Below are 22,557 nucleotides of genomic sequence, written 5' to 3'. Positions count from 1 at the left end.
CGGGGCCCTCCTCCCCCCTCCCCCTCCTCCCCTCCCCCCTCTCTCCCTCCTCCTCCTCCCCCCCTCCCCCTCCTCCCCTCCCCCCTCTCTCCCTCCTCCTCCTCCTCCTCCCCCCCCCCCCCCCCCCCCGTCGGGAAGCGGCCCGGAGGTCGGAAAGCAGGAGCCCGCGGGCCCGGGACGCACCTGCCCCCCCACCCCGGGGCCCACCCCGCCCCGCGAAGGGGCGGAGCGACGGCCTCGAGGGCGCCTCCCGCGGGCTTTGTGCGCCCGGACCCCGCCGCCGCCGCCCCGCCGAGCCCCCGCCCCAGGGCGCACGACTCCGGCCGCCCCCGCCCCGACCGCGCCGCCAGCCGCTCGCCCGCGGAGCCCGCAGCCGCTCCCGCCGCCCCCCGAGTCCCCCGAGCCCCCCGAAATGCCGGTCGACTTCACCGGGTACTGGAAGATGCTGGCCAACGAGAATTTCGAGGAGTACCTGCGCGCGCTCGGTAAGCAGCTGGGCCCGCTCCCCCGAGCCCTCCCGAGGCCCCGGCCCCGGCCCCCGCCCCGGCCCCCGCCCCGGCCCCCGCCCCCGCCCCCGGCCTCCCTCCGCCCCGTGCGGGGCCGCGGCCGCCCGGGCTCCCAGGGGGCCGGCTGGGTGCCCCCGGGGACGGGGAGCGCGGCGGCGCCCGCAGCCCGTAGGTGGCTCGGGACGTGGGGAACTTCATTAAGCAGAGCTGGGTTCAGTTTGCTTTTTGTTTCAAAGGGCAGAAAACTTTGTTGCAAGGAAAAGAGAAAGAAAGAAGGAAGGGAGGGGGGAAGGTGGGAAGGAAGGAAAAGAGGAAGGAAGGAAGGAAGGAAGGAAGGAAGGAAGGAAGGAAGGAAGGAAGGAAGGAAGGAAGGAAGGAAGGAAGGAAGGAAGGAAGGAAGGGATAAGAAGAAGTCAGACGGAATTAAGAAGTAAGAAGGAAGGCATTAATGACGTACGCATTAAGTCCTTCCTACCTTGGATCTCAAAGCCTCCCAGCACCCCCGCCCTCACCGCCCCCACGCCCTACTCTCCCCTCCACCCTCTGCCTAAAAGAGAACGAGCAAGAAAAAGAAGACAGACACAAAAAAAAGAAAGACTTTTTCTCTGCAAAGAGAAGAAAAAGGCACAGACCTGGCTGCTGGCTAAGACAGCGCTAAGCAAGCAGAGCAGGGAACCCCAAAAGTCCTCCCCGCCCCCCCCCCCAGGAGCTGGCTTCTGGGGCCCCACTGCCTTAGGGACCGTTCTCTGGATTTTCCTGCCAACTCTCTGCCCCTCTGTTCCCCGGCACCCCCTGCAGATGTTAATGTGGCCTTGCGCAAAATTGCCAACTTGCTGAAGCCGGACAAAGAGATCGTGCAGGACGGCGACCATATGATCATCCGCACGCTGAGCACTTTCAGGAACTATATCATGGACTTCCAGGTTGGGAAGGAGTTTGAGGAGGATCTGACGGGCATAGATGACCGCAAGTGCATGGTGAGGATTTGCATACACCAGGGCACCTCCTGCCCAGGGCGCCTGACCAAAAAGGCTGGGCTACTTCATCTGGGAGGGGAGCGGGGGCCCTTAAATTCTTAGGGACCAGGGATCTTTGCACTGCCAACCCACAAAGGTGACAGCAGGGACTCATCAAGCATACTCCTCTGTCCAAACAGGATATAATGGTTATGAAAGCTGCAGTTTGCTGAGGCCCTGCGGTGTCCAGGGACTGAGCCAGGTGCTTTATACATTTGACTTCACCTAATCTCACAACCACCCCTGAGGGAGGTAGGAGAATGCCCATTTTACAGATGAGGAAACGGTTTCAATGAGTAACCAGCCCAGAACAGCACAGCGGGGAGGGGCTGGCCTGGAACTCCCCCGCAGGTCTGTTGACTCCCAATCTGTTGGCTCCGTTCTCCTCTGGCTGTACCTTGGCCTGGTGGAGGAAGGAAAGAAACACCGGGAACCCTTCTCAAGTGTAAAACTTTCTCGGTGACCTAGCATGAAGCCACCCTAGGAAGCAGGGGACATCATGATCTCCCAGAAGCCTCTGACCTGTCCCACCTCATTGCCAAACTGAGATCTGGCTCCTGGCCGCCCCCTTCCCCGTCCTGGCCTCCACTGCCCGCTGAGCTGCCTTTGAACTTTGCAGCCTACCCCTACTCGGTGGGTCAGTGCCACTGAGCCCAGGCTAGAGGAAGCCTTCGTGCAGGCGGGGAGGGAAGTACAGCCTAGCCCCAAGGGTGGGAAGCTGACGACCCCGAGACCCCAATTAGCATTAACACAGCAAACTGGAAGGTCAGCCCAAGTCTCCATCAACATTCTCGGGTCGTTGGAAGGTCAGGTTGCTCCTGGAATCCCTTTCACAGTGTTGGGTCCACAGCTAGTGTATGCTCACCCCCAGGGAGCTGCCTTGCGTATTGAGGAGGTGCTCCCCCTCTTTCTCCCCTCCCCCTGGGACAATTTACCAAAGGTCTGCTTTGTGCCCTACACTGTGCTATAGCCCAGTGAGGGAGAGATTCATGACCCCATCGTATACAATGACAAAGGCCCCAAGAGGAAAGGAGACTTGCAAGAGATGGGATTTGAACCCTAGGCCTTTGGACTTTGAGGCCCACCCTCCTGCTCTCTGCTAGGCCCCTCTCTTGCTGGTTGCCTTGGCAGAAACCAGATGGTGGAGGTTTGCTGGGACAGTGGCTATAGGGGTGTCAGTGTGTGAGGATATGAAGCCCCAGGCCTGGACTACTACTCATCCCCCCCACCCCCTTTGTCGATTCATCTGACAGCAGGTAGGAGTTAGTGTCTGAGTCTGTTGTTTGCAATGAGGGCAGAAGGCAGGGTAGCCAGCAGGGAGTGTCTTTGGAGAGGCCAATATTGTTGTAGGAACATGTCAGGCTGTGCCTTTAAAAGGCCCAAGGCCTCTTGATCCTCAGCCGGGCTCACAGTGGGAAAGGAGACCAGCAGACAGGGCTGCTTGGGGGGGTGGGGGGGGGCTGCCTTTCAGATCACTGCCCCCGGGCCTGCTGCACAGCACTGCACTCTAAGAACACTCCTTCTCCCCGGCTCACTCTTAGGGTACCCACAGAGCAGGGCAGGCATCCCTGTTTGTTTTAGATCACTGCAACCTCTGGAATGTGCTAGCTTGTACTTACTTGGCTAATTATCTCCCGCCTTGCTTTCCCTCCCTCATCCAGTAACATGTGAAACATTTACTGACCACCTCCTCATACTCACAGGTGCTCACTACGCACCGAGTACCATTACCAATTAATTTTAACTCCCTCACTCTTCACAATACTGTTTTTTCAACCCCATTTTACAGATTAGAAAACCAAGGCAGGATTTCTTGTTGTGAGGCGCTGGGGAAGTTAAGTGAGCGGCAGAGGGAGGATTTGCACTTTGGCAGCTCCAGAGTCCCTGCGTGAACCACTGCACCGTACCTACTGCCTTCCTTACACGCTAATCCTGGTGCCAGGCACAGGGACGTGGGGCAGGATGTCACAATCCCTGATGGCCAGGAACTCATAACCTTTGTGGTGGAGACAGACACACAGAACAGAGTGTGATCAGTGGTGACAAAAGAAGGTACCCAGAGAAGGACTTCTGGAGGAGGTGACTTCTACACAAAAGGCAAGGGGTAGAAGGAAGGGTTTCAGACCCAAAGGAAGGAGCACATGGCCACCTTCTTTTCTCAGCCTGGCATTAGGACATCAGGACAACCCAGGTGACCAGATCGGGGAGCCCAGCACCTGGGCAAACTAGAAGGGATTGGGCTAGGACTCATGGTCACCTTTGCTGCTACAGGACTCGGGGTGGCCCTCTCTCAAGTGTATGGCACTGGCTTACCTTGCTGTTGCTGTGTGGGTGGGGGAAGTGGGGGGTCGACAGCCCCTCTGCCCTGGCCTCTCTGTGGCCCTTCACATTGCAGAGAAGCCCTTCTCGGGGCTGCCAACTGGATGGAGGCCTACAGTGAAGAGCATGGCCAAGGGAGGGTGGAGCATAATAGAATTACAGCAACTGTCCAGCCGAGGCTTGCAAGTGCAGAGGAGGTGCCTGCAAGGGGCTGCGTTGGCTGAGGTCTCCAGGGCCCCCAGGGGGCCTGGGCGGGGTGGTTGCCACAGATAACTTCCACCACTGCCTCTTCCACTCTACACACTCTGTACCCACCAGCCGGGAGCAGTGGCCAGGAGGACAATCTGTTCTCAGCACCAGGTCGGCTTCATTCTGACGCTTCCTCCCCAACACATTACAACAGTGTCAGTTCCTACCTGGGATCAGTCATTCATCTGTTTTGTTAATTCCTTTCTTGGTCTCACAAGCGTCTCATGGTTCCACAAGCTTACTCTGTCTTTGCAGCCCCCGGGTTAGTGTTACTGAGATGAATCGCACAAGATTCCTGACCTCACGGAGCTCAGTGCGGTGGGGAGGCCAGTCCTGGTGTGATGGCATGTGGGTGGGGGCAGGATGGCCAGAGGACGACCTCCTCCTGGGTCTGGGAGGTCAGGGAAGGTTCCTACAGGAAGTAGCCTGAGTCGTGGCTTGGAGGATAGACAAGAAATAGCGTGGCAAACAGAAAGGGGACAAGAGGAAGGCCAAGGCCAAGAGAAAAGCAGTTGATAAATGCTATTTCAGACCTTCCTTGCCCCCAACACACCCTCCCCCCAGGCTCTGGGTTCTGCCTGGGGACACAGAGGGAGCAAGGCCTCCCTAGCACCCAGGTCAGTGGAGGAGACTGATGCGTCCTCAGGCCGTTTTCTTCAGTGATGGAAGCATAGTGGGTTAGGAGCACAGTGTGGAGGCGTGGGGACGCAGTGGTCAGTGAAGTTACCTGGATGAGGGGGGTCTTAAAAGACAGGTAAGAATCAGGGCATATGTGGAGAAAGGATAAGAATATTCTAGGCGGAGGGAACCACATGCACAAAGGGCCAGGGGGTCAGAAAAGGCTTGATTGGGAGAGAGTTTTGGAAGTGAGAGAGGTGCAGTCCACAAAGACTGGGGTGCAGGATGTGGCTGGGGCAGATGGGAGCGATGAGGACCCAGTAGGGAGCCTCGATGTGGCTCTGAGAGGCTGCAGGGACCTCTCGCTAGGAGATGCACGATCACACTGACCATCCTTCCCGATCACACTGACCATCCTTCCCCAAAGGACCCAGGGGCTTGCTCGCGTGGAGACCTCTGATCCTGCCTCTGTTTATGGGAACATTATCTGTACTCTAGAACAGCGGCCAGGGGGTGAAATCTGGCCTGCAGATGTGTTTTGTTTGACCCGCAGAATGTTTAAAAAACTGCAGAGCCAGTTGCCAATGATTGCCATACACTGTAAGATTTCGTAGAAGGATCCGTATCTCTGGCTGTTCTTAACCCACAAAGTCAAACACTGGGTGCCCCTTTCTCCCTGGGCTGTGTGGAGGCCGGGACGCTGTCGCAGTGCTCCCTTTAAATGGGACGCTCTCCAGCTCACCGCAGGCCTCACCCCACCCGGTTCCAGATGTCTTTGTTTGCACTAGGGGTTCCTTGGGGCCGCGGCTCCCCAGGTGCAGACGTGCGGTGGCCGCAGCAGAACGAGGTAGAGACACAAATTCTGCAGCCGCAGCCCTGGCCTCCTGAACCAGCAACTCCAGGAGTGGGGGCCGGTGGTCACCTGGCTCTGGTGCAGCCGAAGCTGGAGTTCCACTGCCCTGGAGGCCAGAGCCGTCTCGGTGTCCCCAGTGTCCCCGTGGCTCCGCAGACAGTGAGATGCAGGAGCAGCGCTGCAGAGGGCCGCGTGGCGCTGGCCAGGAGTGGCTCTCCGCTCCCTCCCCAGGCCCAGGGCCAGAGCCCTCGGAGCCCTCGGAGCCCTCTGAGCCCTCGGAGCCCTCGGAGCCTGCGCCAGGACTGCTCAGCTCACCCTTCCCGTCGGTGCTAGGAAGGTCCTCGGAAGGTCCGACGTGCCCCGCAAGCAGCCTGGGCTGTCATCTCGGTGGAAGTGCACACAGGGCGCAGCTTTGCCCGGCTGCCTCCTGCGCGCCTTTATCCTTGGAAAGGAAATTTCGGGCCGCTTTGAGACCTGTGTGGTGCATTAGGTCCTGCGCGGGTAGCTTTGGCAGGGTGGGGAAGCGTGAATGAGGAAGATGCCCCTCGACTTTCCAGAGCCCCCACGCCTGGGCCAGGGAACCCCTTGGAAGGAGGAAAGATCGAGCTCTTTGTTCCCGGCTCTCCCCAGCAGGAGCAGCTTTTGCAGAAGAGAGCCCCCTGGGTCAGGAAGCACAGCCATGAGCCTGGCTCCACGTGATGGTGGCAGAAGGGCCATTTGTCATCCCACCCCGCGGACACTGGGTCAGGTTTTCCCTGGAGGGGGCGCCTTTGTTCATTGGGGAGCCTGGCGCCTCCTCCCCACCCCTGGGCTGCTGGCTTCTCCTTCTCCTCCAGCTGTGAACTCAGGGTGACCCCTTCCACAGAGCCTCCCTTCCGCTCACAGCCCTCCCCTCCGCCCCTCCGTGGCTTTCTTTGTTTTTATTGTAAAAGGAAAAAAAGAATTCAAATAGCACAGGAGAGAGTGGACTGCAAAGGAAAGGGCCCCTTCCCCCACTTGGCCTCATTCCCACTCCCCAGAGGTTATCACTGCTACTGTTTCTGTGGATCTGTCGGAAATCTTTGAATATAGAAGCTGTCTATCTATTGATCAGTTTAAAAAAAAAAAAAAAAAGGAGAGAAAGAAATCCACTCCTTGGTGCGTTGTTTTCTCACTCAATGCTACTTCTTAGGCATCTTTCGTGTCAGTGTTTATAGATTTTCTGAATTCTTTCTCTTTTAACCATGTGTTTCCTTCCCTTCCACCCTGACTTCCTTCCTTCCGCCCACCCACCCATCCATCCGTCCATCCATCCATCCATCTAATTATATATGGTAATGCATGAAATCCACCAAACTGCTGTTAACACTTTGGTTTAAACTCTTGCCAGCTTTCTGCTTCTGTCCTTGACTCACTAATGGATTTTTTCTGGTTCGTATTTTAAACAACACAATGCCGATGGCAGAAAATTAACTCCCTGGGCCACAGAGCTATGAATGCCCTCAGATTCGGGAGCCTCCTGAGGGCCTCGGGACCAGGCCCCCAGCCCTTGGCTGGATCCTTTCCACAATGGAAACACGGAGTCTCTTTCATGTGTTAGCTCAAGTTCGCCGACCTTCGGAATCGGCGTCAGCAGCGTGCTTTTGAGGATTACAGAAAGAAGAATTAAAGCAACCCAAGTAAAGTGCACAAAGTAGCTTTCAAGAATCACATTGTCGTGTTAGGTTTTGTGTTTAGGCAGGAACAAAGGAAAATAACATGCACTAAATCCTTACCAAGGGCCATGCCTGCGCCAAATGGTTTTAGCACTTTTCCTCTTTCGGAAGTGGCGTCAGTGTGCCCATTTGGCAGGTGGGACTCTGAGGCTCAGAGAGGTGAAGAATCTTTGTAGCTCCAGGTCACCCAGCCTGTGGTGGCAGAGGAAGGATTCTAACTGGTCTGTTGTTGAAGCTCTCTATTTCAAGGTCTCCCGCGGAGAGGGCCAGCACCCGGGTTCCTTATTTTGAGCCTGGCGCAACCTGGAGGTGAGCCCAGAGTACTGGCAGGGCCTGGGGGTATGGAGAGGAGTGCTGCTATGAGAGTCTGGGTTTGAATCCTCCTCCATTATCCAACTGACAGTGACCTTAAATGTTTGGATCCACTGCCTCTGTCTTCACATCTGCAAAATGGGCATTATGATTGCTGCACTCCCTGTCTCATAAGGCAAATTCTGAGGACCATAGAGATAGTCCAGGGGACGTTGCCTTGGGAAACCACAACACTGTGCACAACAAAGGGCCAGAAGCCCTAGGCTGGGGCCAAAGTAATCACTTATGATGGCCGGGTGGCAGTTCGTGGAGTTAACCACCGTTTGTGTTTTTCTGACCGACATTGCTCCCTAGTCACCCAAAGAAGCACCGCCTGTTCTGCTGCGAGTTATGCCCCTACTCTCCTTGTGGGGTCTGGGGGAGCTGCAAATCATGGTACGCTGTCTCTCGTGGGATGAGTACCTTAAGCCAGGGTGATAACAGTGTCCTATGACCTGTCACATGATTGTACATGTGACCTAATGTCACCCTTCCCTGGCAGAGAGCTGTGTTCTAGTCCCTCTAAAGTTCATAAGCTGGCAGGATGTAAACTTCCACACCACCTCCCATGGCTGCCTGGAGAAATCCAACAGAAGGAAGGGAAAGATAAGATGAGGCCAGCAGAGGAGCAGAAATGAGAGAGAAAGAGAAACTGCAAGGCTGGGGGGTTTGCTGGAGCCCCTGACACTAGCACATCTCCAAGAATCTCCGTGTACTTGAGCCAGCCAGGGCCTTCCCTTCCTTTCGCCTTAAGCTATTTGAACTGGTTTTCTTTTCCTTTTTTTTTATTAAAAGCTTTTTTTTAAATTTTTATTTATTTATGATAGTCACACAGAGAGAGAGAGAGAGAGGCAGAGACACAGGGAGAGGGAGAAGCAGGCTCCATGCACCGGGAGCCCGACATGGGATTCGATCCCGGGTCTCCAGGATCGCGCCCTGGGCCAAAGGCAGGTGCTAAACCACTGCACCACCCAGGCATCCCTGAACTGGTTTTCTGTCACTTGCATCTAAAAACATCCTCAGACCTTCAGAGTTCACAGATCGTGGGTTGAGAACCACCTCAGTAGTTAGAGCAGTAGTTCTCAAACTTGAGCTGCCCACCCCCACTGAAGTTTCCGATTCAGAAGGTCTGGAGTGGACCCAAGAACGGGTCTTTCTACTGAGTTCCCAGCTGCTGCTGCTGCTGCTGCTGCTGCTGGCTCCAAGACCGTGCTTCTGATAACTACTAAGAAAGAAAAATGAGGAAGTGGGCCGGCCCGTGCTGAGGATGCTGTGATGTGCTGGTCATGATTCTGTGCAGTAAGCCTGTACCGGGGTTCTGGGTGCCTGGTTCTGGGGGCTGAATGAGAGTGCAGAGATGCGGCCCAGTCTCAGCGGATGGCGTCTCCTTGGGGATGCCAAACTTCCAGCGGCCCAGGATGGCCCTCCGCTAGTGTGTGCAACAGATACCAATAGTGTGTGGGCAAGTGCGGGCTACAACGGAGCACTTGGGAGCTTTGGCTTAGAGATGAACCTGGATTTGAATCTTGAGTCTACCTTCCAGCTGTGTTTCCTGAGCGAAGGCACTTTCTGGCACCCTCGTCTGTAAGAAGGAGCCAAGGGTAGTGGTACTGATGGGATTATTGTGAAAATTCAGTGTGGTGGTGAATTTATTTCATTTTTCTATTGCTGTCTAACAAACCACTCCAAAATGCAATGCTTCCAAACTCCGAGCCACAGCGGTGGTTCCTTTTGTTCATGAATCTGCAATTTGGGCAGAGCCCAAAGGGGGTGGCTGGGCCTTGCTGCATGTCCTGCTAGCCGGCAGCTGGAGGATTCGTTTTCCCCATGGCCCTCCCTCCCCCAACTGTCTCCTGGCTGCTTGAGCTTCTTCAGATCATGGTAGCCGGGTCCCACAAACGATGGCCAGGAGGACAAGGCAAAGGGAGGGGACGTTGTGATTTGCCTAGCTTCTGAAGTCATAGAGCAATATTTTGCTGTATTCTGTTGGTTGAAGCAGTCACAGGGCCCGGAACAGAAGAGGTGAGGGGGCAGGAAACCCCCTTTGCCTTCCCCTCCAGGCATCTGGAGGCTGAAAGCTGATGACTGACTTTGGGGTCCCTTTGCCCCATGGAAGGCTTCTCTGGTAACCAGCCCCAGCAACTCAGGTCCCATCGCTAACCTTTCACGTGGGCTTGAGGATTTATTCATATTTGACTTGGAATTGATTGAAAACTCTGACAATAGGCACTATGCCTGACTCACAATAGCTTCCTCCCTGGGAAGGATTTTCTTTAAAAGATTTTATTGATTTATTCATGAGAGACAGAGACAAGGCAGAGGGAGAAGCAGGCTCCCTGTGGGGAGCCCGATGTGGTACTTGGTCCTAGGACCCCAGGATCACAACCGGAGCCCAAGGCAGATGCTCAACCACTGAGCCACCCAAGTGCCCCCGCCAAGGAAGCATTTTTATGGCTATCCTCTGTTGTACGAATTGCTAAAGCACGTGTGCATGTGCACACACCTACACATACACACCACCCCCTGTCATCCAGACAGGAACTGCGGGTCTCTGTCATCCTGCCTGAAATTCCAATATTAGAGCACATTTATTCTGGTTAAATATGCCAAGACTTTTCTAGGTGTTTAATAAGCAGATACCTGAGAGTGCCAATTGTCTTTAACACAGGGATACTCACGAGTCTGTCCTTCCTTGTCCCCTTCCCCCCTTCTTTCTTTCCTGACTTGAGGGTCCAAGGACAGCAGAGGAGACTCTGGGGCAGAGCTATATACACAGGATGGACATGAAAGGTGTGAGGGCAGGGGCTGGAGGAGACTCCAGGCTGCAAAACCCACCGTTACCAGCCTTAACAGCATAACTGGCTCTGCACTCAGAAAATGAGGGAGGAGAAATCCTGTCTGATGGTACGCAGTGAGTCAGAAAAATCGTCTTCCTCTTTGACTCAGAGTTCCCACTTAAGTGATTATATTCCAGGAAAATCATTCAAAAGATAAAAAAAGCTGCATCTATCTGTACAAAAGTATTTGTTTGTAGCTGCGTGGTAATAATCCTCACCAGCCCACATTATTATAAGCCCAGCCACCGTCTGGGGGCTTCTGTGCGGCAGGCTGTGCCCTGGCACTGTACAGATATTATTTAATCCACCGATGATCCTGGGGAGGAGGTGCCACTCTTATTTGATAGACAGGGACCCTTGGGTCCTGCCCAGGGTCACATTGCTGGTTAACCATGGCCCTGGGATTCAGCTTCACATCTCTCTGACCCCTGACTCTGTGTGGTTCACAGAGCTGGCTGCTTCCTGCCGGTGTTGCTAAGCGCTGCTTGACCACAGGTGGTTAGAGTGACGGTGGCTTTTTAATTCCACAGACCACTGCATACCCCACATAAATAATCACTGTGAAGATAAGTGAAAAGTGTTTATGGGCAGCCAGTCAACAAGTTCCACAAATTCTGCGTCTTAGCCTCTCTTTCCCCTTCCCCCCCTCCCCACAGCTCTGAACATCTCATGCCTCTAACAATAATAACAACAATAATAATTAACGCCTCTTATGTTTCCTCCTATGCACCAGGCTCAGCACTCTCCGTGAATTATTTCTTCACATTGATCTCCCTTCCACCATCCTCAACATTCCTGCCCATCCTTCACATCCTAAAAAGGGAATCTGGGGGCACCTGGGTGGCTCACTCGGTTGAGCGTCTGCCTTGGGCTCAGGTGAGGATCTCAGGGTCCTGGGATCGAGCCCCACATTGGGCTCCCTGCTCAGTGGGGAGCCTGCTTCTCCCTCTCCCTCTGCTGCTCTCCCTGCTTGTGCTCTCTCTTTCTGTGTCAAATAAATAAAATCTTAAAAAAAAAAAGGGGGGGAATCTGATCAGGTCACTCCTTAGCCTAACCCCCTCCCCCGGGGGCTCCCCAGCGCCGACAGGCAAGGGCCAGAGGGGCTCAGGTTTTCAGGACTTGGCCGCTGCTGCCTCTCCAGTTCCCTTCCCTGCCTCACTCCTTACCTTCGCCCCATCCCGCCACTTATAGGTGCCTTCACTTGCCGTCCCCCTTTGCATCTCTCTGCTCACGTCCCTGGGACAAGTGCCCTGCTTTCTGCCCGGGAGAATTGGTGAAGACCGGTCCAGGATTGACTGTCTCACCAATCTTGTCCTGATTCCCCAACCCACCTCATCCCACTGCCCTTCTCTGCAGCCATTGCTCCCGGGGCACCTGCGACCCTTGTTCATGCATTTGAGATGTGGGACCATGGGGCCCACACTTTGCATGTCCATCCGGTGCCAGGCACAGAGGGCTCCAGTGCATTTGTCGAATGAGTGTTCAGTAGAAATAGAACCTCAAGCAATATAAATGGTGAATGATCTCCCTGCAGATCCATTTGCCCTTTAATCATAGCTAGTGTTTGTGGGGTACTTCCCACGTGCTACGAGCTCTAGGCACTTTCCATGCATGAATTCTTGTAATCTTCACGATTCTAGAATGAAGATGTCAGAATGCTTCCTATATGTTACATAAAGAAAATGAAAAGTGGAACAAGCCCTCACTTGTCTGAGACCAGGTTAGCTGGTGGAACCAGAATTTAGTTCCTGGCAGTCAGACTTCAGATTGTTACCTGGGAGAGGTGGCATCCTTGTTATGTTAAGGGTCACAGCCCTGGGCTAATTTCTCTGTGAGGCTTTTGAAATCTCAAATGCAGCCTCCCTGGTGAAGCAGTGCCGTGTCATGGGATGGAACTGTCAGGTGCAGAGGGGCCAGGTCGGCTCTGCATCTCGTTGTCCTCCACAGTAGAGGCTGTCCAAGGCCCAGCTCCCTCTGAGGCAGGGCCTGGCAGCGGGGCTGAGTCATAACCGGTTCGACTCTGGAGCCGGACCATCGTCTCTGGAGTCCCATCTATGCCACTTCCAGACAGGATGGCCTTACACAGGTTATTTCAAGTCTCTGCACCTCTACTTGTCTGTGAAATGGGGATAATGATGAAGTCAGAAACACTCACTACTTCGTGGGGAGGATTAGAGGCAGGAAAGCCTGCAGTCGTCTACTCCACTGGTAGGGGCTGTTACTATTAATTCTCTCATCTTATGAACTATGCGCTCCAGAAGATGAGTTCTGGAGGCGGTGGCATGTGTGAAGGACACCTGGCTATCCAGACAAGAGCTAGTGGAGTCACGTCGGCGGAGGTACACCTGCAAGGGCATGTGCCTCTCTGCAGCCAAAGAGAACAGGCTGGGCAAGGCCAGCAGCAGAGAGAACTATGCTCACGGAGTGTTTCATGTGTCCGGCGCTCAAATGGGTCCTTGCTACCCCTCATTTCATTTCATCCTGATGGCTCTTGCTCTATAGCAAGACTTATCAGCCCCACTTTGCAAGTGAAGAAATGTAGGCTCAGGAGGTGGGGTGCATTGCAGGATCTCCCTGCTGGAAATAGGGACGGACTGGGGCTCAGGCCTGCATCTCTCCAAGGCTGTCATCGCCACCGTCTCCCCACCCCCCAAAGCCCAGCTCAGGCAGGCATGCTGTCCGCTAGCTGGGCCAGACCCAGGCCCACAGCCTGCCAGGCGCTGTTTGGCAGGAAAAACATCCGTGGCAGCAAGATGCTCATGTGGGAACAGTGGGCAGGCCGTGGGTTCAGAGTTGGGTAGAAGTGGGTTGAAACCATGACTCATACTCGTCCTGGCTTGTGTGGCCCTGGGCGTGATGACTAAGTGCTCCGGGACCCAGAAGCCCTCGCCAGTGTCACACAGTGGCTAACCCATTTCTATAAGGCTAATTTGTGGAAGAATAAATAGCTACGTTGCCTGGGATATTTTGTCTAAAAAAAAAAAATGTGTTCATCGCCCAAAAAATTCTAAAAGTACCCCTAGAATGTTTTCTGCCATTTGTTCATTTGTTCTACAACTGGTAAATGCATGTCCTCGATTCCAAGGTGGCGGCTGGTATCCTGTAGTGAACAAAAGGATCCCAGACCCCAAAGAGCTCTCAGTCAGGAGATCCTGACCTGCTGGCGACTCCTCCTCAGTTACTGAGCTAGCGCCTCTTATCCTGTGGGAGCTGTTTGTTTCTGTTTGCCTTGAAAGATAAAAAGTAGAAGAAGAAGAAAAAAGAAAGATAAAATGTAGAAACCAGAGGCACTGGTGGATGAGATGAGGCCTTGGTGGACTCTGCCCTGCGGAGCCCCTCTGAGCACTCTCCGGTAGGATGGCTCCTCCCTTACTCCTCATCACCCTCTTCCCCCCAGCCCCCTACTCCACGTGGGGGGCGGGGGGGACTTGATAATAAGCTGGTTCCTTGGCCTGGCTCCAGTAGCAGGCCAGCCTGCCTGCCAGATAAGCAAGCATCTGGATTGTCCTTTGCACCAGGTCTGGCTGGTTGGAGCCACAAAGATGTAAAGTACAGGAAAAGAGAGACTGAGTCATCTCCCTGGTAAATTCTGGGGTTAGAGGTGCAGGGTCAGGCTCCACGGGGAGGGTCATGCTGAGAGATCCTGCTGGGCAAAGCTCATTTAGAAGCCTCACTCACTCACGCAGCCCCTGGCCTGCCTGCATTTGTCCAGGCTGTTCCCTCTGCCTGAGATTCCCTCATTCCTCTTCTCCAATTTCTGCTTCTTAACCTCGTTCTCAAGGTGTTTTCTGGTGTCAATTCCAGCATTATTTCCAGCATTACCCACCTCCTCCAGGAAGCCTTCCCTGACGGACCTCTGTCCCTATTGTAGAGACTGATGAGAGGCCTTCCCCTTCCACAACTATGTCACCTGCCTCCACCCAGCACTTGCCATTCTGCTGGAATTCTGGCTTGTTTTCTTCTCTAATAGCCTGTGTGCTTTTGAGAGTAGCGTCCTCGCCTCACCTGCCTCTGTTCCCAGCACCCGAGACTAGTGTGCAGGTGTCGAACCCACGATCGCCACATGTTGCCTTGCGCAGAACCGTGATGGAGAATCCTGCTCACTCAAGGGTCAGCTTAGATCAGATAGCTGCAGAGCACAGTAGCCAAGAACATAGACTCTGGACTCACATCTCATCCCCTTACTATATGGCTGGGTGACCTGAAAGCCCCAGTCTCCATACCTGTAAAATGGGAGACGTGTAACTGCTCCAGGAGGATACGACCCATGTTGTGTTTAATACCCTGCCCAGCACGTGGTAAGTATTTAGCACATGTTGGTAGGGTGATGATGGTGATGGTGACAACCAAGAAGCTTTCCCTGTCCCTCCAGGCTGGGGTGGGTACCCGCCTCACACCCCAACACAGAACGCAGGGGAGTCGATGCCAGTTTACCTATCTGCCTTCCCTCTGGGCTGAGCTGCTCCATGGCACAGCTGGGATCCAGCCCAGCCTTAGGGCCCAAGATTAGGACACTCAGTACTGGGTCCCTGGATTGACCGAGCATAGTTCCATGTGAGCCCTGTGACCTCTTCCCTATCCAAAACCTTGACCTCACAGGGCCTTGAGCTCTCTGAGGGCTTCTTGTTTTAAAATTGATCCTGGGCACTTCCTGGAATGTTAAAGGAATTTTAAAAATGACGTGTCAAGATTAGTCTTAACATTTTAGTGTTTTGTTTGTCCTAAGAATTGTTACCATTTGCTGTTAGCTCCGTCGTGGCATTAGCGTCGCATTCTTTCATGCCCACAAAGGCCTTGTTGTGGCTTTACTGGTTTGTAGTAGTTGCTTTTAACAGCTTTTATGTCTCTAATTACTCGCTCACATTTTAAGGCCTTATTTTTTTAGTTGTAATCTGCTTTTAGAGAGAATTGGCTCCCCCCCCATCCCCCAAATGTGCTGATTTTAGATAATTGCCAGCCTCCTAGGAGTGGGTCAGAAGGAGAGGAGTGAGCATGTCACTCACCCGGCCTCGTCTCATGGGCAGCGAGTGGACTTCTCCGCCAGAAGGAACTGGATCCGAGCAATGCTCAGCCCATAACCCCTAGGAGACGTAGGCTAGGCTGGTTACCTAACTAAGTCTAATACTAAATCTAATTTTTATTGGCTCTAAAGCTTGAAGGTCAAGTGAAACAGAAGTACCTGGCACTCGGCAGGTTCTCTGTTACCTTCTCTGACCTTCTCATCTGCTCACTTATTTAACCCAGGCACCAGAGGCCGAGAACCTTCTTACTGTCCCAGGAACCCTCAAAGGGTGAAGCACACTGTAAAATTAAACTCCAGGAGGAATGGCCAATTTGCATCTTCTAGCAATTCACATCATGTACAGGAAGTGTCTGGTCACTGTCTGGTTTTCCAGTCCCTCACCCCCACCAGAATTTAAAGAGCACAGGCAGGGATCCCCAGGTGGCTCAGCAGTTTAGTCCCGCTTTCAGCCCAGGGCGTAATCCTGGAGTCCCGGGATCTGGTCCCACATCAGGCTACCTGCCTGGAGCCTGCTTCTCCCTCTACCTGTCTCTCTCTCTCTCTCTCTCTCTCTCTCTCTCTGCCTCTCATGAATAAATAGAATTGTTTAAAAAAATAAAGAGCACAGGCTTTGGAGTCAGACCTGGGTCAGTCCTGGCTCTGGCTTCTGCAGACACAAGACCTCCCTTCTGGCCTGGCTCTGGAAGCACAGAGACAGTAAGATTCAGTCCCAGCCATCTCCGGGCTTCCTGGACCTTGTGCGCAAATGTAGTAGGGTCAGTGATCCATCCTTCCCCTGCTCATTGGAATGGGCGTTTGGGGCATGTGGGAGCTTTAACAAATCCTGGGATCACAGATCCCTGGGAGGCAGATTAAATCCCACCATTTGTAGATCATGCCCGGTCACTGCCAAGAGGTGAGTCTACTCAGCAGGTGTGGCCTGTTGCCCCCAGGACGGGTCATCTGCATGGGGCAAGGGGGCCTTGGGCCCCCCGGGACATGCTTCCATAGACTGCCTGCAGGAACCAGGTTTCTGGGTCACTGGCCCCCATGCAGCAGTGCCTGTGGGGGTTTCTAAGTGGTCAGGGGAGCTGGATAATGGCTTTGAAGTGACAGTCCCTTGTCAGAGTGATGCAAAGCGGTCTCCATTCATCTGTTGGTCTTTCTGGGAAAGCTGCTGACAAGGCCAAAGTGTTAGTGGTTATTTGTAACAGAAAAGTTAGACCGGATTCACTCTACCGCCTGCTGCCCTGGGTTCCAGCCCTTTCTGCAGACCTGCACGTGGTCTCTTTGGGGAGGATTACTCAGGAAAGGAACGGAAGGTGGCCAGATACCCCCTGGTCCTTGAAATTGTCTGGGCTTCATTTCTGGGGTGGAGTCCCAGAGCTCCTGGTGGGAGGCGGAGGCAGCCCTGCCCGTCCCCGTGGTTTGTACCCATGTCCACCACGCGCAGCTTGGACAAGCAAATCCCCTCCCTGTCTAAACTCTGGATGTCTTGATTACTATGACTGAGAGCCTCATATGCCAGCCCTCTGCATTGTATGTATTTTTTTTCTCTCATCCTCAGCACAACTTAGTAAAGTAGGTCTTTGGGTTGTCTAAGGCCATGTAGCCGACCACCCCAAACCTGATGACTTAAAAAGGCAATCATGTATTCCCATGATTCTGTGAGCTGATTGGGCAGTTCTTCAGCTCCATGTGACTGCATTTAGCAGGAGGCTTAGCTGGGGTGCCTCAGTTTTCCTGTGGTAACCTCGCAACAACTCTTCCTCTGTAAGTTCATTCTAAGAACATGATGTGTTCAGGGTGCCTGGTGGCTTAGTTGGTTAAGCATCCAACTCTTGATTTCAGCTCAGGTCATGATCTCAGGATCACAGGATCGAGCACCGTGTGAGGCTCCGCATTGCACATGGAGCCTGCTTAGGACTCTCTCTCTCTCTCTCTCTCTCACCCCACTCCCTTCACCCTCTGCTCCTCCACTGCCACCCCCAAAGAACATGATGTGTTCAAAACTGTATACACCAGGCAGTCTTATTTATAATAGCACAGAACAATAAATAACCTAGATGCCCAAGAATACAGAATAAGCTAAATAATAGTATGTATATACAATGAAATACTGACCGGCTTAGCTTCATGGTCCTGTAATCTGTGCCGTCACACAGGCCACAACGCATGAAGGGCCCCTCACATAGTTTAATGCTCTGCTGTCACCATCTTAAAATTCCTAATCATTTTTTAGAGAAGCCCCTCGTTTTCATTTTGTGCTGGGCCCCACAAATTAGCCCTTTCCTGAATATTTTGTAACCATTAAAATAAGGCTTATGTAGAATATTTATTGAAGTAGAAAATTGCTTCTATTAAATGAAGAAACTAGGATACAAAAAAAATAAATGATGTAATCCCAATTCTTTAGAAACATATATATACCTAGTAAAGGAACAAAAGACTGGACATAAATACATCAAAATGTTAGAGTAATTATCTCTGAGGAAGCAAAATTACAGGTTTTCTTTTTATTACCGTGCTCCTCTTGGCCTCTGACTGAGTCTGGAGCCCTTGGTGTGCGGGGTAGACTTCTGGATCCACACACAAAGAGGAGTTCCGTTGATGAGGAAGCCCAGTGTTCTGACAAGCTCCTTGAAGCCGAGGAGTATCTGACTTCTCAGTCCCCACTTCCTTTCACAGGCCGGGCATGGACAAGGTACCCAGAGGATGGGCACCTTGTGGCTCGAGTCATTAGTGGTCTTTACCTGCGACACACCTTCATCATCTTCATTATATTCATCAGCAACTTCATTATGTTCTGATTTGGAGGTGGGACCTTCTCTCTGGCTTCCTGCTGGACGTGAGCCCTGAGTGATCTCTAGACCCCAGAAAGGAACGTCCCTGCCTCCAGTCCCCCTGTGCTCCATCTCCCTCAGGCAACAGGCTCCAGGACCAGAGGTCACCTTGATGCCTGCACCCGGCTGGCCCCCACCTGGTGCCTCTGTGCCGCGCTCCAGTGCAGGCTTCATCCAACAGCAGAGGGCAGCAGTCATCCGCAAGCCCAGGAGGAAGAGGAGGGCTTGGGAGAAGGAGGCAGGCAATCCTCCTATAGGGACTGGCCCCACTCACTCCATACCCATTTCCCAGATTTCTCCTCCTCTCTTAAATCCTGATTAGGCTGTTGCTGACTGTCTGGAACATGCCCTGGAGTACAAGGATCCTACAACCTTCCCTCCATAAAGGCAAGGCCTCTGAGTTCATGGCCTCTGGCCCCCTCCTAGGACAGATGGGAACACTGGGGCCCAGAGAAGGGCTGGACTTGCCTAGAGCCACACAGTGAACAGGGGCAAAGGAAGTTCTAACTGCTGCAGTGGGGAGGCAGGACTCATAATGTGCAACTGCCACACGTGGAAGGGCTGTTCTTGGAGAAGTGGATAGCTGCAAAGATGGGGCATGCTCTCTGCACCGCACATAGGTCCCATCCAGACCATGAGCTCCTGGACTGTCTTGCCTCTAAGTTCTAATACTCAAGCCCTGTCTTTCCGAGTGAGCCCTTGCCACTCCAACAAGACTGTGGAGTCTCCCATGGGCATAGGCTGAGCCCTATGTGGCTTCCCTCCTCCTGCTGTCTTCCCTTCAGCATCCCCAGCACCTGGGCAGGGCCCGGAGTGCTCAGGGACGATAAGACCAGCTGATCCACATACCGTAATAACAGCACATGGTGGACAGAGTTAGGCTGCAGATTTTCTGTAACAAAATTGACTTGAGCGCCCCCTGGGTGATCAAGCTTGGGGCTGCCCCTCGCCCAGCCCCCAGGGGCTGCTTGCTCAAGGTTGACCACCATGTTCTTTTGCTTGGCAGACCACCGTGAGCTGGGACGGGGACAAGCTCGAGTGTGTGCAGAAGGGTGAAAAGGAGGGACGTGGCTGGACCCAGTGGATTGAGGGTGACGAGCTGCACCTGGTAGGTTGCTGGGGTAGGGGGTGGAGGGTGGGGGGCAGAGCTGGGCCCGGAGGCTCTGGTGGCTATTGAGGTCTGATGGACCTTAGAAGAATGCCCTATGGCAGGGCCTGCTCGGAAGCTTCTCTTCCAGGGGCCTGGAAAAGACGCTTGAGTGACTGTAAAAACTGAACAATGTGTTTGCGAGATCTAGGCCGACTCAATTGTCCAGTCAGGAAGTGAGGAGGAACATCTGCTAAGCAGCAGATGTGGAGCTAAGCTCTTTTGCATTTCATACCTCTTTCTATTCCCTTAGTGACCCAGTGGGCCAGGTACTATTGGGGTTCCTATTTTGGAGATGGGGACCTGGAGGGTCACATCCCAGATACACAGCTAGAAACTGGAAGAACTGAAACTTGCTCCCAAATGATGTCTGTGTCACCATGCCAACCTGTGGCAGGCTAGAATCAAGGAGAGTCCTTTAAGCTTCTCTGAGACCTCCCTAGGTCAGGTGAGGAGAAGCCCTTCTCAGGTCAGGCGTGGGCCTCCAGCCTAGGAACTCAGGTCAAAGCCACTTCTGCTCCATCCATTGCCTGGGAAAAGCACACAGAAATCTAGAGTAAGGGGCTTAGCCCCTGGAGGCTAAAATAACACATGTCCTCTGAAAGGAGACCTCCCATCACTCCTGCCCCCTTGGAACTCCCGATTACCTTCCTTCTGAGAAAAAAAAAAAAAAACCTGGTCCAGGTGACCTGGGTTCAACTCCTGACTCACTGGGTACCTTTGAGTAAGTGCCTTCCTTTCCTCAGCCTCATCTACAAGATTCCATCCTACCACATGGCGCTTCTGCAAAGATCAGAGTCCATGGGAGCTCTGGGATGTGTGTGTGCTGAGAAGAGGCAGGAGGGCATGATTTTCAGAGATAGCTTCCGCTGATGCGGAGGGCCTGGGCTGTGCCTGACCTGGAACCATCTTCTCCCGGGGCCTCTCTTCCTCACTTGCCTAGCAATGAGGGTAGATGCTGTGATCTCCACCGCTCTTTCAGCTCAGAGGCTCTATGGCTCTGTGCCAGAGGTTACAAGCTGGGGACCTCGGGCCTCTTTTATTTGGCCATCAGTGAGCTCCAAACTTCTTCAGGCAACGATTTAAAAATTAGGATGTCATAAATATTCAGATTTCCCGCCTCCTTCAGAAAATAAAACAAGGGACGCCTGAGTGGCTCAGCAGGTGAGTGCCTGCCTTCAGCTCAGGGCATGATCCCAGGGTCCTGGGATCGAGTCCTACATCGGGATCGGGCTCCTTAGAGGGAGCCTGCTTCTCCCTCTGCCTATGTCTCTACCTCCCTCTCTCTGTCTCTCATGAATAAGTAAGTAAAATCTTTTAAAAACAAACAGACAACGCTTCCAAGATGTGGTGACCCTGTGCCGTCATTCCTCCCAGCAACTCGGCAGGGGCTGTCCTGTAGGCAGGGCCTGGGCTTTCTGGGCTGCATTTTACTACTACCTGGGAGCTTTCAATAATAGCAATTCCAGGGCTCCACCCACTGAGACACTGATATAACTGGTCTAGCCTGGGACCCAGGCATTTTCCAAACTCCCCAGGTACTCCAATATGCAGCTGAAGCTTGGAATCTCTGTGCTAACTTGCCGCTTTGGCCTGTGACAGCCTACTGAGTCGTCTGGGAGTCAAGCCGTGTGTCTGGGCCTGATTTCTTCCAAGCCTGGGCACAGACTCTGTCCTGGCCTCAGGCCCGGGGTTCTTAAAGCCTTTTGGGCCCCTTGAGCATAGTAGGAGGAGGGGAGCAGCATTTATTTCCCAGCCAACTCTGCCTACAGGGCATAGCAGAGCCCCATCTCCACTGATCCGGTTCAAACGACTTTCCAAGGAATCGGGCTAGTTCAACCCAACTCTTGAGGAAAAATAATAGCCACTGAGTATTTTCAAAGCTCCTGGCCCTGTGCGCACTGAGGCCCAAGTGTGACCTTGCTCTTGCCAGTGACAAGCATCTGCTTTCGTTTCAGGAGATGAGAGTGCAAGGTGTGGTCTGCAAGCAAGTATTCAAGAAGGTACAGTGAAGCCTGAGCACCCCTGGATCTCGAGGAATGAGCAGCATGGACACGTAGGCCAGGATCCCCTTCTTTGTGCAGCATGGGGCCAAAATGTCCAGCCATCCCCCCAGCATCTGTTAGCAGAGGCTTTCCCTTGGCTTTGTCTCTTTTCTTTTCCTTAAAACAAAGCCATCCCAATAAAAGTGATTTCTCCTCAAGACGTCTGTTTTGAAGAAGCTTCAGTACCCGTCTGTGCTCACTCTTTCTCTGGGGCTTCCGAAGCCAGCTTCTCCTGATGCCACCCCTTGGGCAGGGGAGAAATTCATCCACACACCTGCAGATTTGAGCCCATAAAGTCTTTCCTCAGGGGCACAGGCTTGGGGTCAGGATGTGTGACTTCACATTCACCATACATGTAATAAGTACCTACCATGTTACATGTCCATTTGGGATCAAAATGTAGTGAGTGCCACAGAAGCAGCAGAAGATGCCCTCCACCCTGGGAACTTAAAGCCTAGTCAAGGAGATCTGGCCAAGAGAGATCTCCAACTCTGCATTGTACACATAGGAGACGCTCTAAAAATTATTTGTAAATGAGATGGAACTGGATAGAATTATAAGCCAAAGCTAGAATGAAGTGAACCTTAATCAAGGGCAATTACCAGTTGGATTTGATTTCAGAGGCGTCATGAGCACATACTTCACCACCCCAAAACCGTTCCCACCTCATCTATGGGCTGATGTAAAGCATTCCTTTTCAGTATTATAGAAGAGGCATGACTTGCAAATCCTTCTAGAGGAAGGAAAGCAGCCTCCTGTTCAGACTGAAGTGTAAATGACTGCTAGTGTGCTTTTGCATAAAGGAACACAGGGAGAGGGGCAGCTGGGTGGCTCAGTGGTCGAGTGTCTGCCTTTGGCTCAGGTTATGATCCCAGGGTCCTGGGATCGAGTCCTGCATCAGGCTCCCTGCAAGGAGCCTGCTTCTCCCTCTGCCTATGTCTCTGCCTCTCTCTATGTCTCTCATGAGTAAATAAAATCCTAAAAAAAAAAAAAAAAAAAGAAAGAAAGAAAATTTCAGGAAAACTGAAGGGTGAGTGAGGAGATGAAAGACAAGGATAGGGAAGACCACTGGGAAAC

At 53.1% G+C, this 22,557-nt stretch overlaps 1 protein-coding gene across 1 annotated transcript; it reads left to right on the top strand.

Annotated features, from left to right (window-relative positions):
* The first annotated feature begins 298 nt into the window (after positions 1-298).
* Positions 299-21,640, top strand: RBP1 (retinol binding protein 1). Its single transcript, XM_038571049.1, has 4 exons — positions 299-485; positions 1,305-1,483; positions 19,295-19,396; positions 21,394-21,640. The coding sequence occupies exons 1-4, from the start codon at positions 413-415 to the stop codon at positions 21,445-21,447; spliced, it is 408 nt and encodes a 135-aa protein (XP_038426977.1). The 5' UTR covers positions 299-412; the 3' UTR covers positions 21,448-21,640.
* The last annotated feature ends 917 nt before the right edge of the window (positions 21,641-22,557 follow it).

The sequence above is a fragment of the Canis lupus genome, chromosome 23 (genome assembly GCF_011100685.1).
Source record: "Canis lupus familiaris isolate Mischka breed German Shepherd chromosome 23, alternate assembly UU_Cfam_GSD_1.0, whole genome shotgun sequence".
Lineage (NCBI taxonomy): Eukaryota > Metazoa > Chordata > Mammalia > Carnivora > Canidae > Canis > Canis lupus.
Note: the sequence above shows the minus strand (reverse complement) of the source record. Positions and strands in the feature narration are given on the sequence as shown.